Genomic DNA, 16596 nt, shown 5'->3' with positions numbered 1-16596 from the left:
TATATGAACTTGTATTTGTGGCAAAGTAAATTTTACAAAAAAGGCACTAGGACCCAGAACCATGAAGCTGGCTAACTGGCCATAGAGAGGCAGAAAATGGGCACTACTTTCAAAAGTTACTCTGCTTATTAAAAGGGTATCCCATGCATTCATGTTCAGATTTTCCAGTGTGTCCTTTCCCCCTGAATATTGCTGGGTGAATATTTGCGTTTTCATGTTTAATGTTCTCCTAATTCTCTATCAATTCAAAGTCACTTAGAGCTGAGGGACTGAGTGGTGCGCTGATCTCTCTGCGTCTCGCTGTGTCATTTTCTCATTCCCGCTGATGGCTGTGGTTGGCAACCATTGTAACAGGCTGGCTGATTAGTGATTAAAATGTTTACATGGGGAAAAAGGTACAGGCAGAGGCACACACCGCTGAAGGCTGCACACTGCACACACACACAGCTGGCTGCGCAAAGACAAATGGCTCCATGGCTGATGTCTTTTTAACTATGTGCTTCACTTGAAAAAGGCCTCACTCAGGGGAGTGAGAAGGGGAGAGGTAGTGATGCATAAAATCATACGGGCCAATAAGGGTACCATTTTTTCCCAAGTTTAATACCATTTGTCACAGATGAACGCGTTTACAGTTGTACAACTATGTTATAGTTGGACTTTACATTCTCTATCAGCTGGCCTACCATTATGGCCTTCCTCTTAGACTTTGATTGCTGCTTTCATGAGATGGTTAGATATATTTGTTTTGTTCTTTTAAACTATTTTTTATTTGCTATTTTATTTTGTGCATTACAGAAAAGTGCATTACAAATGCACTTAGCTGGAAAAGTAAGTATTTACGAACGGCCATTGTTTGTTTAGGCTTCAGACACACTGGTATGAAAACCTTTCATTTCTTCATTTTGTAAAGGTCTTGTTCCTGAGGAAATGGTTGTTAAAGCCAGCGGTCCCGATCCTACAGTGCTGACTTGGAGTGGGCTTGGAAGCGTCTGATTCTGAAGGGGGAGAGGTCATAGGAGGGTACTTCTCCCTGGCTCAGTTCACACAGCAGCTTGCCAACGATTGGGCCAAACTTGAATCCGTGACCTGGGGGGAGAACCAATCACAGTAAGTGAGGCAGGTATGTCCTCAAACTCAGAGGCTGCATCTCAAGAGCACCCTATCGGCTTTATATAGGCTCTATAAAGGCTTTATATAGGCTCTATAAAGGCTTTATATAGGCTCTATAAAGGCTTTATATAGGCTCTATAAAGGCTTTATATAGGCTCTATAAAGGCTTTATATAGGCTCTATAAAGGGGGGAATCGTGCACTAAATAGGGCAAAGGGTGTCATTTCAGGTTGTCTAGAGTCTATAATATGCTGAAATATATAACCTGCACCTTGTGGAACACCACAATGGGCCTCTATTAATAGCTTGTGTGTTTCTGGCCCATTGTCTGAGTCAGGCGTCTGTTTGAGCCCTGCATGACGGAGCACATCAAAGAGGACAGGAGCTATTGCTCTGACCGTCACAGGGCATCTATTCATTTAAGTGGGCTCAAGCCAGAGATAAATTAAGGAGATGTGTCACTCCTTCCAGCGATGAGCCTGCCGTGAGCTGTCAGCCTAGGGGTGAGATGAGGAAACTGACGCTGTACTCAGGAGAGATGGATTCTTCTTGTTGCTATGGGTCTGAGGGGAAGGAAAACTCTGAATGTCAACCAGGCTTAAGAATGCCTTGCGTGAGTTTTGTCTCTGCCTGATAAACTTCTCAGAGCTCCCATGGATCCAGACGGGCTTTGAAGTCATAAAAGCCTCAGCGATTTACATCCGGGGCTATAGCGAACGAACTGTAGGTCACTCTGACAGTTCGCCGCATGCGTTTTTCGTAGGAAGAGGCGATGGACCCTCAATGGCAGGCCCAAACCAGCTGGGTGCCTTTGTAACCATGGCAACCCCCAGGACTTGCTTTAAAGCACTTGTGCCCATGGCTTTTGATAACTCAAACAGAGGAGAGGAGAAAGAGGAGCTGCAAGTTTTTTGTAGCATTGCGATTAGCCCTGTGCACTGATTGAACACAGCATAGTGCTGCACAGTCTTTACTAGAACACATGGTTAAAACACTGATAATATGGTAAATGCAAGCAGAACAGGGTAATAGACCGCGATGAACAGTCATCCTATTATGGTTAATTTTCCATAGAAAAAGGACTTGAAAATCAAAATGTCTTAACCCTCAGATTCCACCACCAAGGGACCAATGGGTTCAGAAGCAAAACACTTCTTCAATTCATACTTTCCCTTGTATTGATTATGTGGCTTGTCAAATGGCTTTCTCTAACCCTTGGAGTTAATCCTCCTTGTTATCCCTGTAGCACACTCTCTCTCACCAGCCAACTGCACTGTGTGCCAGCCAGGTCCTTTAAAAGCTATTACAAGTGGAAATGAATTATACATATAATTACTGTAGGAGGCGGCTATCAGAGCAGATGGAACAGGAGCCAGGAGACCCCAGCCGTTGGCGCTTTGGGCCAGGGAGGAGAAGCCCCCACACTGCCTCACACGCACCACATAGACAGACATACAGACAGAGAGAGACAGAGAGAGTGAGAGCAGACAGAGAGGGCCCCTGGGCCCTGAGAGCATCTCAAAGACGTTAATTAGGGAATAAAACGGGTCTGGACTCATAGCGCAACTTTTCACCCTTCACAGCCGGCTTGAAGGGTGAAGATCTCACTCTAAGATACAGCTACAGTACATAGAGTTGAAGTAGATACAGAGGGCTCTGTGATGTTCAGCACCACTCTGGACCTGAGTGTGTGCCGGGTCTCAGTGGTGAAAAAAAACATTTTAAAACCTAACTCTTTGGGCTTGTGCTCATCCACACACATCCACTATTTCACTGAAGGTTGTGAATGACACTATGGATGCAGTCATGTTGGGGTATGATGTGGGGCTGCGGGACATGTTATGTCGGGCCACAAAGGCTCAGAGGACAATACTCATGTTCAGCACGTACACACCTGAGAAACCTGCTCCGATGACGATGTTACTATGAGTGGGATGGAGGTCCAGGACAAAATGGTTGTCTGGCGTGACCTGCAACGGAAAGATATGGTGAAGGGAGAGAGAGAACAAGAGAGGGGGAGGCAATTCAGGCGAAATGTGTCACTAAGGTAATGATGGAGGGAGCGAGAGAGAATGGGAGGGAAAGAGAGAGAAAAACATTGAGGGAACGAGCAGCTTGGTTAAAGAAACTCATCTGAGAAGAATAAATCCTGTCCATTTTGGACACCAACTGCCATCTGTTTGGGGATTGGAGATGATATTCAGTAGTGGACAGTGGGGTGAGTTGAGCCACCCTTGTTTCTAGGAAACCATACACAAAATGTATCATTTGACCAAATATAATTTAATATAGTCTGTGAAGGAAGAAACCATATGGGAAAAGTGGTAAGCAAGTTACACAACATGACCAAAATGATCTGGACACCTGCTCATCGAGCATCTCATTCGCTCCCCTAACAGCCTCCACTCTTCTGGGAAGGCTTTCCACTAGATGTTGGAATATTGCTGCGGGGACTTGCTTCCATTCAGCCACAAGAGCATTAGTGAGGTCTGGCACTGATGTTGGTCATTCCAATTGGGCGTTCCAATTCATCCCAAAGGTGTTCGATGGGGTTGAGGTCAGAGCTCTGTGCAGGCCAGTCAAGTTTTTCCACACCAATCTTGACAAACCATTTCTGTATGGACCTCACTTTGTACACAGGGGATTTGTCATGCTGAAAAAGAAGGGCATTCCCCAAACTGTTGTCACAAAGTTGGAAGCACAAAATCGTCTAGAATGTCATTGTATGCTGTAGAGTTAAGATTACCCTTCACTGGAACTAAGGGGCCTAGCCCGAAACATGAAAAACAGCCCCAGACCATTATTCCTCCTCCACCAAACTTTACAGTTGGCACTAAGCATTCAGGCAGGTAGTGTTGTCCTGGCATCCACCAAACCCAGATTCGTCCTTCAGACTGCCAGATGGTGAAGCGTGATTCATCACTCCAGAGAACACGTTTCCACTGCTCCAAAGTCCAATGGCGGCGAGCCTTACACCACTCCAGCCAATGCTTGGCATTGCGCATGGTGATCTTATGCATATGTGCGGCTCCCGACGAACAGTTCTTGTGTTGACGTTGCTTCCAGAGGCTGTTTGAAACTCAATAGTGAGTGTTGCAATCGAGGACAGATGATTTTTAATGCGCTACGCGCTTCAGTACTCGGTGGTCCCATTCTCTGAGCTTGTGTGGCCTACCACTTCGCGGCTGAGCCGTTTTTGCTCCTAGACGTTTCCACTTCACAATAACAGCACTTACAGTTGAACGGGGGAGCTCTAGCAGGGCAGAAATTTGACGAACTGACTTGTTGGAAAGGTGGCATCCTATGACGGTGCCATGTTGAAAGTTGCTGAGCTATTCAGTAAAGCCATTCTACAGCCAATGTTTGTCTATGGAGATTGCATGGTTGTGTGCTCGATTTTATACACCTGTCAGCAACGAGTGTGGCTGAAATAGATGAATCCACTAATTTGAAAGGCTGTCCACATACTTTTGTTTAAATAGGGTAGGTCCAAAAACAGATTTTCAACAAGTCAAATTAATGCCGGCTGCGACCGGGAGGCCCATGGGGCGGCGCACAATTGGCCCAGCGTCGTCCGGGTTAGGGGAGGGTTTGGCTGGCAGGGATATCCTTGACTCATCGCGCACTAGTGACTCCTGTGTCGGGCCGGGCGCAATGCACGTTGACACGGTCGCCAGGTGTACAGTGTTTCCTCTGACACATTGGTGCGGCTGGATTCCGGGTTGGATGGGCATTGTGTTAAGAAGCAGTGCGGCTTGGTTGGGTTGTGTTTCGGAGGACGCATGGCTCTCGACCTTCACCTCTCGAGTCCGTACGGGAGTTGCAGCGATGAGACAAGACTGTAACTACTTCCAATTGGATACCACGAAATTGGGGAGAAAAAAGGGGTGAAAATACAAAAAAAAAAGAAAAATGTATTAATGGTTTCATGCTTGTATCTAAACCAAAGTAGAAAATAAAGATTGTTCTATACATCAGTCGGGGTCTCTATAAGCTTCAATATGAGGTCCTAAACCTAGCAAGATAGTGCATCCTTTTAGCTATGTGGGCTAATATAGTCAAAACGTTTGCCTTGGGGTATGTTCAACCAATTGTTGAGCCAATGGCAAGTTAACCCAAAAAATGATTCCCAGGCATAATGCAAGGCCTTATCGCTGGGATATGAGGTAACTACAGGGCCTGGCCTATGTTAATAAAAGTGTTTAAAAAAGTACAAAGTGTTTGTTAGATGTTAAGTCTGTTAAAATATGCTTAAAAGACAACTGATTGTGGTTGGTAAATAAAGATAGACATGGTTTTAAATGGTAGTGGTAATATTTTATTGAGTTCAGAAATTTGTAGGCAGCTCAACTTACCCCATACCCGGACAAGCTATGTTTTCAAAACTGTAATGTTTACATGAATTCTGATTATTTTCTGGGATACACAACATCCTGAAATATATGTTGATGGAGTGATGCTGAATGTAAAAATGGCTCAACTTACCCCACTCTCCCCTACTGTGCCCCATTCTCCATGCAGTAGGCTACTCTGACTAAGGGGCAGGAATGACATGTGGTTTCCAATGATATTCAGTGTCTGTGATGTTTTCCATTAGTGTTTGAATCCCAAAGGTAATGCAGTCGTGCAGCAGGTGATGTGATTGGCATGGCAAACAGGGCAATGGATCTCTCTCTGTCACGATTGTCGTAAGGAGTGGACCAAAATGCAGTAGGAAAATGTATACTCATCTTCTTTTTTATTTGAAGAAGGAAAAACAAAATAAACACGTATACAAAACAAACGACTCCAAACAGTCCTGTCAGGTGCAACAAACACTAAACCAGGAAATAACTACCCACAAACCCCCATAGAACAAACACCCCTATAAATAGGACCTTCAATCAGAGGCAACGAGAAGCAGCTGCCTCCAATTGAAGGTCAACCCAATAAACACCACATAGAAATAGACCAACTAGAAATAACATAGAAATACACTAACCCTAAACAAACACCCCCTGCCACGCCCTGACCAAACTACAATAACAAACAGGCCCTTTACTGGTCAGGACGTGACACTCTCTGCATTTTCAACTCCAGAACCACCCTCATCCCATTTCTATTCTGTACCTTGCCTTGGTGGGAAGATCAAAGATTTTTAGATTATAAATAATGAAGCCCAACTGAAAATATTATGGCATTCTAATTGTTCAGAGTAAATTGCCATTGTGGGCCATTACTGTATTATGGCTATTACTAGGATACAGTAAACAGCAGAGATGTTAACATGCTAACGTTGTGTACATATATTTTTTATTTAACTAGGCAAGTCAGTTAAGAACAAATTATTATTTACAATGACCGCCTACCCCAGCCAAACCCAGACGACACTGGGCCAATTGTGCACCACCCTATGGGACTCCCAATCACAGCTGGTTGTGATTCAGCCTGGAATCAAACCAGGGTCTGTAGTGACACCTCTAGCACTGAGATGCAGTGCCTTAGACCACTGCGCCACTCGGGAGCCCCATGCAGCTCTGAAACGGGTAACACTCACTGTGTACATGCAGCTCTCCACCACAGCAGGGATGGGCACCAGACCAGGGAAGCAGCGGGTGATGTAGCGCTGTAGGATGTCTATGTCCCCCCTGTCCGTCTGTCTGTCTCTCTCATCAGGGTCCGTCTCAGCGCCCGTGTGGTAGCAAATCTTCAAAAAGAGAAGAAAAACAACATCAACTGACCTTTATGCAAACGAACTGTATTGAATGTAATTAGAGTCTGAGTGCACATACCAGGAACATCGACCCCAGGTAGAACAGTAGAAGGCCTATGTCATGTAAATGCAATGTTCTATGAAGTGTCCACATTTTGTTTTGAAAGCTAATTAAAAGTGTGGCAGCATTTTCTTTTGAAAGGTAAATAAAAATGGTTTAGCCTGACCGAGCATTAGCCATCTATCTACAGTACATGGGTTACAAAGCACTGTTGACTACACCACAGAGTGAATAATGTGATGTGGCACAGCCATCTGTCCCTCTCCTTTGCATGCATGTTGGGTGCTGCTATTACTCTCCCAACTCCTGCTGGCTTGCCATCATGCTCAAAATAGAATAAAAATGGAAGCGCAACACAGACAAGATTCCCCTGTGATTATGTATCCGGAAGTGTTGGAGAACTTTGGGGGCTGACAGTGTTGCTGCCCTACTTCTGAGCTCAGCAAAAGTTGAATGTATTTCTATTTAAATTCAACATAATAAGACTAGGAAACAGTGTAATAAAGGTGGTTTGGTGAACTATGCTTGTGTGGTTAGTAACCTTGCTTGAGACCTAAAGCAAATGCATCACTGAATCTTGTGTGGGACATTATGGTATCTACAAGCCCAAACCTTCATCAGGCCTGGGTACTCATTGGATGGGAGGCCGTAGATGTGATGCTTGGCCTCCTCTGACTCCAGCTGGATGAAGCAGGGGAAGCGGTGCTGGACGTTGTAGGAGCCAGGGATCTTCTCCCTCCAGTAGCACACGTTAATCTTTATCACCTAATTAATCAGGGAAGCAACAGACATATAGACAGTCATCAGCACAGTGCAAGGACCCGGGGCCCAGGCATAGGCCTCCATAAAAATGATTCTTAGTTTGATTAGGGATTTGATTAAAGAAGATCCTTGCACTTGGGAAGACGTTTCCCTCCCCCTCCCTCCTCCCTCAAAGACTAAAAAAGAAGACTCAGAGACTCCAGCCACCCTAATCATAGACTGTTCTCTCTGCTACCGCAAGGCAAGCGGTACCGGAGCGCCAAGCGCTTCTACCCCCAAGCCATAACATCTAATCAAATGGCTACCCAGACTATTTGAATTGCCCCCCCACCCCCCACCCCCCACACAGACACTTTTACACTGCTGCTACTCTCTGTTATTATCTATGCATAGTCACTTTAATAACTCTACCTCCTGCATGTACATATTACCTCAACAACCTCGACTAACCGGTGCCCCCGCACATTGACTCTGTACCTGTACCCCCTGTATATAGCCCCGCTATTGTTATTTTACTGCTGCTCTTGAATTATTTGTTACTTTCATTTCTTATTTCACTGTAAAGGTCTGTATTCGGCGCATGTGACAAATAAAATTGATTTGATGTTACCCATTACCATCGTTGTATCGAATCCTACTGCAATTACAAAGGTAGCGGTGGTGTAGCGGCAGGGAGAATGGGGATTTAATGAAATGCATACACACTCAGACAAATAACATCTTCCCAGTACATGGTAATAAGGACACAATGTTCGCTAGCTTTCAGTTTAATAAACTAACAGGCAGCCGTCTCATTCTGGGGGCCATCAAAATTCAGTAGGTGGAGAGAGAGAGAGAGAGAGAGAGAGAGAGAGAGAGAGAGAGAGAGAGAGAGAGAGAGAGAGAGAGAGAGAGAGAGAGAGAGAGAGAGAGAGAGAGAGAGAGAGAGAGAGAGAGAGAGAGAGAGAGAGAGAGAGAGAGAGAGAGAGAGAGAGAGAGAGAGCAGTATTTAAGGCAAGCTCATACCTCATACTTTCTCTATGTGCTCACTCGGGCATGGCTTCCACGGGCCCCTCTCGCTATCCTGAATAATGCAATTCCAATACAAACTCCAATTCTCGACTTAAATAACGGCCAGTATTTTTTCATCACCTTTTCTTTTGGGTGGGTGATATATTGTGAGATTGCTTGGCTGGCTCCCTCCCTACCGCCCTGTGTAAAAGATAGTCTAGGAATGGGTTTGTTTCGTTTATTCCTCATAGTAGACCGAGTGTTCCGCCAGCACTGGGCTACAGACTCTCCCTCTTGGTTTGCTGTGAACCAACCAGAGCTATGGCGAGTCATCGCCCCCTGCTTATAGTCTGGGGGAGAGAGGCCTATATTGAGGGAGATTGGACTTGTTTTTCGACCTGGAGTTGGACAAAATGTTGCCCTTATCTACTGACATTAATGATGTGATGGGGTATGGGTTTTATGGTTGCGTGCTGAACTCTGGAATAGAGCTTAAAATCCTTTCTGCTTTAAATCCTTTCTTAAATCTTGTGTTGTCAAATACATCCATAAAGCTCAATTGCAACTGCCTTATTGTCTATTTGTGTTTGAGTGCATAACGTCTGTGACACTGCGGTTTGACCATATCAAAGATATGGAACATATCATAGTATGCCTTGTGTGACAGTAGTGGACTGGATTCCACTGCAGTGCATTGGAGTGTGAGGTCATGTTAGAGGTAGTGAGTTGGCTGGTTCTACAGTGAGTAGCCTACCTGCAGTGGTAGCTGAAGGCCTGTGTGGGACAGCAGGGTGTTGGCCCAGGGTCCAGCTGTGATCACCAAGCGCTTAGCTCTGTACACCCCACTGACTGTCGTCACGGTTACCACAGAGCCCGGTGTGATGTCAATCACCTTCTGTCCGTCCTTGATCACACCCCCCAGTTTCTGGAACTGTCCCTGGTGATGGAGAGAGAGAACGGTTACGGTTAGTGTAAGGTGTGTTCAAAATGAGTGAGACCAAACTGACACAGAGGAACCTTAGTAACTGAAGTGGAATAGTATCAAGCAGGTAACATGTAAATAAACCAAACACAATGCAAGTGAAGTTTACAGTCCTTATAAGCATCCCAGTCACAACAAATCCTGAGGTGAACTTCTCCTCCGTTGAGGGTTAATTAAAGTTTAACAGGAAGTGGAATGTGGATGTCTAGGCAGGTATAAGACAGACAACCAAGAGGCAGGGCAGCTGAAACCGTAATAAAGCAGTCTTAATATCTACTAGATTAGAGTGCAGGTAACAGACCTGGATGCCTATGTAGAGCCTGAGAGATACAACCTATCTGCTGATTGTGATGAATTGTCTATAGAGCTCCGAGACATGATCGTGTCGAGGCACAGATCTGGGGAAGATACCAAACATGTCTGTAGCATTAAATGTCCCCAAAATCACAGTGGCCTCCATCATTCTTACATGGAAGAAGTTTGGAATCACCAAGACTCTTCCTAGAGTTGGTAGTAGCTGGTAAGTTGTAGTAAGCTGTTAGTAGCCCATGTGCCTAACCTTAATAATTTGGTCCCTTTCCCCCTCATAATTTGGTGGTGCACATGTAGCCTATTGCCTGTTTTAGAGAAATGTAATCATCGAATATTGTAAGAGCTTTCATTGTCTGCTTATATGCCCCCTTATTTATCCTACGGTTTTGACTTGGTGTACAGGGATAATATTGTAAGAACAGCCCACGTTATGAATTCTGTCGCTGTACATTTTGAAATTGCTGAACAGTTATATTGACTCCGTCTGTCCTAGCTCGCTCATTAATGTCTTCATCGAAATGACGTATTGCCTCTTATGCGCTCATTGTTCCCTTATGCCATAGTTTGTACATCTCAATTGTCAGTAGAAACCACATTTGTTTAAGCAAGTCAGCCATATCAGCTATGTTTTTTTTAAAGGCAGTAAATGAATGAACTGTTTCGCTGCCAGACAAGGCTCCGCTGATAGCCAGGTGTAGTGGTGGTAAGGATTCACTCCATGGTGCTGAAAAGAAAGCTCTACTGTTGGGACAGCTTTATGTAGGCCCTAACAGTTTGTGTGGACGGTTTGTCACCGTATTGTATTGTTTAGTGTTGTGTTGTCTTGTGTAGTGGCTTTGATGGCATGCATCTAAAACACTTTTTTTAGTTTGCCCCACCAAGATTTACATGCTACAATCACCACTGCCCGATTAGTGAAAAAACACTCATGGTTGTGCACATGTGCAAACTCTCAAAGACACAGACACCCCACCCCTTCACAAAACATCAATGAATAACGATCGACGCTGGCAGATTGTGAGACAGAATGTTGATATTAGGTTATGAAACTAGACAGACAGAGTGAGAATGCATGGTGGTAATCTTGGCGGCTGTAGACACGTCTATTATCACGACTGATGACAGGTTGTAATGTATGCTTTATGCTTGATCTGAACAACAGAGAGGACAAATCTGTTCAATCAATACAAGACAGGATAATTGTTCCGAGGTAGTAGTAAAATAATAAAGCATTTCACTTGGTGTTTTCAGGCTGTTTCTCTTCAGCGCTTTGTTTCTCCCTGCCAATGTCTGAATAAACTCAATTCAATGCTATAAAAAGTTCCTATGTAGGTTGTTATCGTTGTAAAAAAAAATACTACTTTTGTCATTGTAGTATGTGTACCTAGGCATATGAATGAAATATGGTATATGAGAGCTATTTGTCATCGTTCAGTTCATATTTTCTTTGTCTATCTGTCTCCCTCACGCCGTATACAGTATTCCCAAATTGTGTGTACAAGCCATCATGTATTTCCTAATTAGTGGTCAAAACACAATTACCTAGCTGCTGATAAACACTAATGAATGATGCTTACAGAGTCTGACACTCATTGGGGTAATATAAAGGACAAACAGGACAGCACTAAAGGAAAGGGAAACCTGTATTTATGGAGGTCATCTCACACCCCAGAAGAGGCACTGAGACAATGTGGGTTAAAGGTACATGGCTAATCTATGAACTGCATCTGGTAATAACGACCTCCTCTAGGATGTAAACATAATCCAGAATGCCTTTTACAGCAATACATACCAAACCGTTTGGCACTTTTACCTGTACCGTTTTGAGTGTGCGGTCAGCGTACAGCATCTTACCTGTACCGTTTTGAGTGTGCGGTCAGCGTACAGCACTCCGGCAGTGGTGTCCACCAGGGCTGCGTTTCCCTGGGACAGGTTAACATGGGGGATGTGTTGGCTGAACTCCTCCCTCGGCAGGATCACTATGGGAACCTTGTTCCTCTCCAGGGTGGACTTGAACACCTGGTAGTCCCCCTGCTCTGGACCCATCACTAGCAGACCTGTACGTCTGAGAGAGGAGGTCCTAATCATCATGTAGTGAATGTCCTGTTTTCATTTGTGGAAATAAATAAACTAAGATAAACTAAGGCCTACATTCAATCCGTATCGCGGAAAATCCGCACAATTAAAATGTAGAATCCAGATTCCGGGTTTACAGAGACTGAATTCACGGTAAACGTTACATATGTTGGCTCAACCGGAAATGACCTTTAAATTACAATTGCACTATAATGCGGATCTTCTAGCGCTAAACTAAAATGATTGTGTTCCAGAGAACCATGCTCACATGATGAATAACCATGTTTGAGACCTGAAGACATGTGTTAGCCCCCCGAGCTAATGGCTTTTAGCTCAGCAGACTAACACAGTCTTGCGATACCACAGGAGGCTGCTAAAGGGGAGGACGGCTCATAATAATGGCTGGAACGGCGCTAATGGAATGGAATTTGAAACCATTCTAACAATTCTGCTCCAGCCATTACTGTGAGCCCGTCCTCCCCAATTAAGGCGACAACCAACCTTCTGTGTGTGATACATAGAAGACCCTGGTGAAAACCCAGTCGTCACATTTGTAAGTGGTTTGAACCTTAACATCTACAACGTACAGCATGTCTTGTCAATCAATCAACAGCTTACCTGTAAGTATACTGTAAATTAGGTCACAGATGGCCTCTTACAATCTAATCTAATGAAGGCAATCTGATGAAACAACAGTTTGTAAACCGAGTACACTGAGAATAATGAATGTTGTAAAATCCTAGCCTGTGGTAAGTTATAGGATCTCAGAGTGAAAGGTTATAAAACACAGGGGGCCCTAATGCAGCAGTCTGGTTGATGGATGGATGCTGCCCTGCCCTATGAGAACAGTGCTTTCTAAAGGCTGCTCCAACATCTGTCAACCGACATGACGCATCAGCCAGCACCTGCTAACGGCCTTACCCATTCATCAGAGAATTTTAGGAGTGGGTGTTTATGTGTGTGTGACTGTGTGTGTGTGTGTTTGTGTGTGCACATGTGTGTTAGAACGAAGGAGAGAGCGAAGCGTGAGTGCATGTAAGGTCCTAAGCATGATGCATGCTTCCATGTCACCCATGTCACATGTGTGATGACTGAGTGACACTGGTTTGCTGGTTGCAATGTATGTGTGGCCATACCACTATGCAGAATGGCCTGTAGTCAAAGGGCTTTTGGTTATCGTCCAACCCATCTCAAAGTCTATCCCCAGGGCTGAGAAATACAAATGCATATTGCTCAGAAAGATTCACGCATCCATAGCTTCAACATTTCTCATTGTGCTGCAGTTTTAGCCAGCCCAAGGGCACAGGTGGCCTTAGTGTGGGGACCGATCAGTCATCTGCCGTGGATGGCTGCTCCGAGGGAGGGAGATCTATAGCTACTGTGTGCTTGCCTTGGGAACATAACATGGGTGCGGTAGAAGACTGGTGATTGATCAATCAGTCATCTAACAATATAATGATCAATTTGATATGCAGCTGACTGATACTGACAACCAAAATGGGTTTCAAACTAAGACAATGGTTCAGGGAAGCTTTAGGTGGGGAGGCAGAGGTTGGAGGCTCTGACTGTCTGGCTCTAACTTTGATCCTGCTGTGGTATTTACAAGAACAAACCCTCCTCGCTCTGGGAATGACAATTGGGCTTTATTGAGATGAAAAATCCTTGTTCCACATTCAAAGGCAGGCAGGGAGCTGTCTGGGGCGATTCAGTGACGTGCGAGGTAATGAGAAAGTCATCCATCTATAGCTCACTCAGATTGAGTTGCTGCTTGAACACTGATGAAACAGATTGAATGTGACAAATCTCAGTGTTCTGGTATAAAGCTTTCACAATGTTCTTCTAACGCTGCTTCCCCCTATTGAGACAGACCTTATACTTTTCTTAAGGTACTCACCTGTACAGCTTGACGTTGGCCTCTTTCTCCAGCTGAGACCAGAGCTGATAGCACTCCTCCATCATGTGGGTGTAGTAGTCCTCGTCATAGGCCTTGCGGATGATGCGTGTCTGGCCATGAGAGCTGCCACGAGAGTGCGGCAGAACAAACTGAGGAACAAGGCATTCAGAAACAGAGTTGGAGTTGCCACTGTCATATTCACAGGACCTTTTCCCCTAGCCTTTTGGGGCCCTAAGCAAAACTTTGTCATGGAGCATAGAGAAAACGTTGCTGTTTTAAAGCAAGTTTGCACAATCTTACACGTTGTACCATGAGGTGGAGAGAAGATTTAGCAGTTTTATAAATCATGCAATTCTATTCATTTTGCCATGGGGTGGAGAGAAACTTTTGCAGTTTCACAGCAAATTTCCTGCAATTCTACACATTTTGCCATGTTCATTTGATTTCTGAGTGAGTGACTAAGAAAATCAATGGGGGCCCCCTGGAGGTCAGGCCCCCTGGCTGTCAGTAATTCTAACATGATTACTATATTACTAAGGGGTGGCAGGTAGCCTAGTAGTTAGAGCATTTGACGGTTGCAGGATCGAATCCTGGAGCTGAAATGGTAAAAATCTGTCGTTCTGACCCTGAACAAGGGTAGGCCGTCATTGTAAATACGAATTTGTTCTTAACTGACTTGCCTAGTTAAATAAAAGTTAAAATACATTAAAAAAAATAGATAGGTGTCTAGACTAATTTACCAATCTAAAAAATGTTAGCTGACGTGGTCTGTTTTAGTGACTTGTCAGTGATTGACATAACAAGAGAAAAACCGCTTACACATAACATTTCGAAATTGCCGCATATTCACATGGAAGGTTGAAACATGCTGAAACTATACCTAGGCCAGTCCAAATATGAAAATACAAAGAAAAACGTTATCACTTCTAAATAAATAATAACCCCGTCAAACATGCAATTATGCGATGTAGGCTCAGTTGGTAGACATGGCGATTCCCACGAGGGACCATCACAATGTATGCACTCACTACTGTAAATCACTTTGGATAAAAGCGTCAGCTAAATTACAAAAAATGTAGACTACCAACAACTCGTTGCATTGGAGTTGACACCATATAAATTGTGTTGTTGGTGGACAAGTTGTAACTGTTGCCAAATCGCTTTATAAATTACAAACCTGTTCAAGTAGAAGTGTTTTCTTGTTATTTTTCGCAAGGTTATAGGCAGTGAACGAGCCCTGAACCCCGGCTCCTATCACTATGCAGTCGTAGTCTTGGGAAGACATGTCTTGAGTCTGATGTAGCCTGTATTCACAGCGCACCGCGACTCCTCATTTGACCCGTGTTATGTTACACGACTTTAGCCCCCTGGCCAAAGTTTCCGTTATGTAACAACGACTGACAGCATGCTCAAGTCTACACTACATTTGCGGCGTTCAGAACAACTGTGGACTCGAATAATACGAGGTTAAATCATGACTTCAGTAATCTTCAGGTCGGAAAGTCGGAGCACTAGAAAGATTTGGAATTCCGAGTTGGATGACCATTCAGATCGATTTTTCCCAGTCGGAGCTCATTTTTTTCCGAGTTCCCAGTTGTTTTGAAAGCACTGAATTCTGAAGTCGGAGATGTCAGATTTCCCAGTTCTAAGTTCCCAGTTGTTTTGAACGCGGCAACTCTCCCCACAGCGTGCATGCTTAATATGGCCGTATTTAAATTACACATAAGATTACAGAATTAAAAGCTCTTGTTCTTATATGATCCACATTCAGAAGAAATGTTGCCGAAGAAATCAGCTGTAGGCCTACAAAACTGTTTCGTTGGTCAGTCCTCCATACAATTGCGGTGCGCTTGTGAACATGGAGAACCAAGCGGGTCTACGAATTCAAAATGATGTTATTTGACAAAAAACTAATATTTAAAATAAAATTAAAGTTCATCATTTCATACAATTTCCAATCTGTATCACTTCCAACAGCAAGAGGAAAACATGTTATACAACATTAGTAGAGATGTCAAGTTTGTAACCCCCTTGTCTTGAACATTTTGAGAGGGTCAGTCTTGTTGGCCAAATACATGGGAAATAGTGTATTCTCACTCATTTTAGATGGCAGCTAAGTCAAATATACCAAGGGTTAGTTAGCTCAGACAGAGCCATAGATAGCTAGGCCTATCTAAGATGATTGATCATGTTCCTGTTGCCATGGTTATACGAGGTCCCCCTTCCCAATTTGCTATGAGGACATCTCCATGCTCCAATTGTTCTTATGGTTACAATAATGGGACACCATTTATGGGTTAGTGTAAAAGTAATGATAGTATCTTCCAACTCAACCAACAACCAGGCACAAACAAATTGTGCTAATGTCTTTTTTCATTAGCTTACTTAATTTCCAGAATTCACAACTCTAATTTTTTACATAGAGTCACATCCTGACCAAATTGGCATCCTAAAAAATAAGAACAACAAAATAACAACAGTGAAATGTGTTGTTTTACAGGGTCAGCCTTCTTTTTTTTTTTACTTAACCTTTATTTAACTAGGCAAGTCAGTGAAGAACAAATTCTTATTTACAATGACAGCCTACCCCAGCCAAACCCAGTTGTTGCTAGGCCAATTGTGCACTACACTATGGGACTCCCAATCACAGCTGGACGTGATAAAGCATGCATTTGAACCAGGGACTGTAGTGATGCCCCTTGCACTGAGATGCAGTG

General features: G+C 44.0%; 1 protein-coding gene across 1 annotated transcript; it reads right to left on the bottom strand.

Annotated features, from left to right (window-relative positions):
* Positions 1-579: 579 nt before the first annotated feature.
* On the bottom strand, positions 580-15260 carry pipox (pipecolic acid oxidase). Its single transcript, XM_014215031.3, has 8 exons — positions 15057-15260; positions 13880-14028; positions 11764-11974; positions 9370-9552; positions 7476-7628; positions 6647-6796; positions 3005-3080; positions 580-1086 (listed from the first exon to the last, which is right to left on the bottom strand). Exons 1-8 carry the CDS (start codon positions 15162-15164, stop codon positions 956-958), a joined length of 1161 nt encoding a protein of 386 aa, XP_014070506.1. The 5' UTR covers positions 15165-15260; the 3' UTR covers positions 580-955.
* Between the last annotated feature and the right edge of the window lie 1336 nt (positions 15261-16596).

The sequence above is a fragment of the Salmo salar genome, chromosome 09 (genome assembly GCF_965601325.2).
Source record: "Salmo salar chromosome 09, fSalSal1, whole genome shotgun sequence".
In the NCBI taxonomy this organism is placed as follows: domain Eukaryota; kingdom Metazoa; phylum Chordata; class Actinopteri; order Salmoniformes; family Salmonidae; genus Salmo; species Salmo salar.
This window is presented reverse-complemented; position numbering and strand designations above follow the sequence as displayed.

Excerpts from the sequence above, each read along its gene's own strand:
- pipox (XM_014215031.3), bottom strand. The coding sequence starts at position 15,164 with ATGTCTTCCCAAGACTACGACTGCATAGTGATAGGAGCCGGGGTTCAG. Across the intron at positions 9,553-11,763 it reads GCACACTCAAAACGGTACAG|GGACAGTTCCAGAAACTGGG; the intron begins GTAAGATGCTGT and ends CTCCATCACCAG. Across the intron at positions 7,629-9,369 it reads GCCTTCAGCTACCACTGCAG|GTGATAAAGATTAACGTGTG; the intron begins GTAGGCTACTCA and ends CTGATTAATTAG.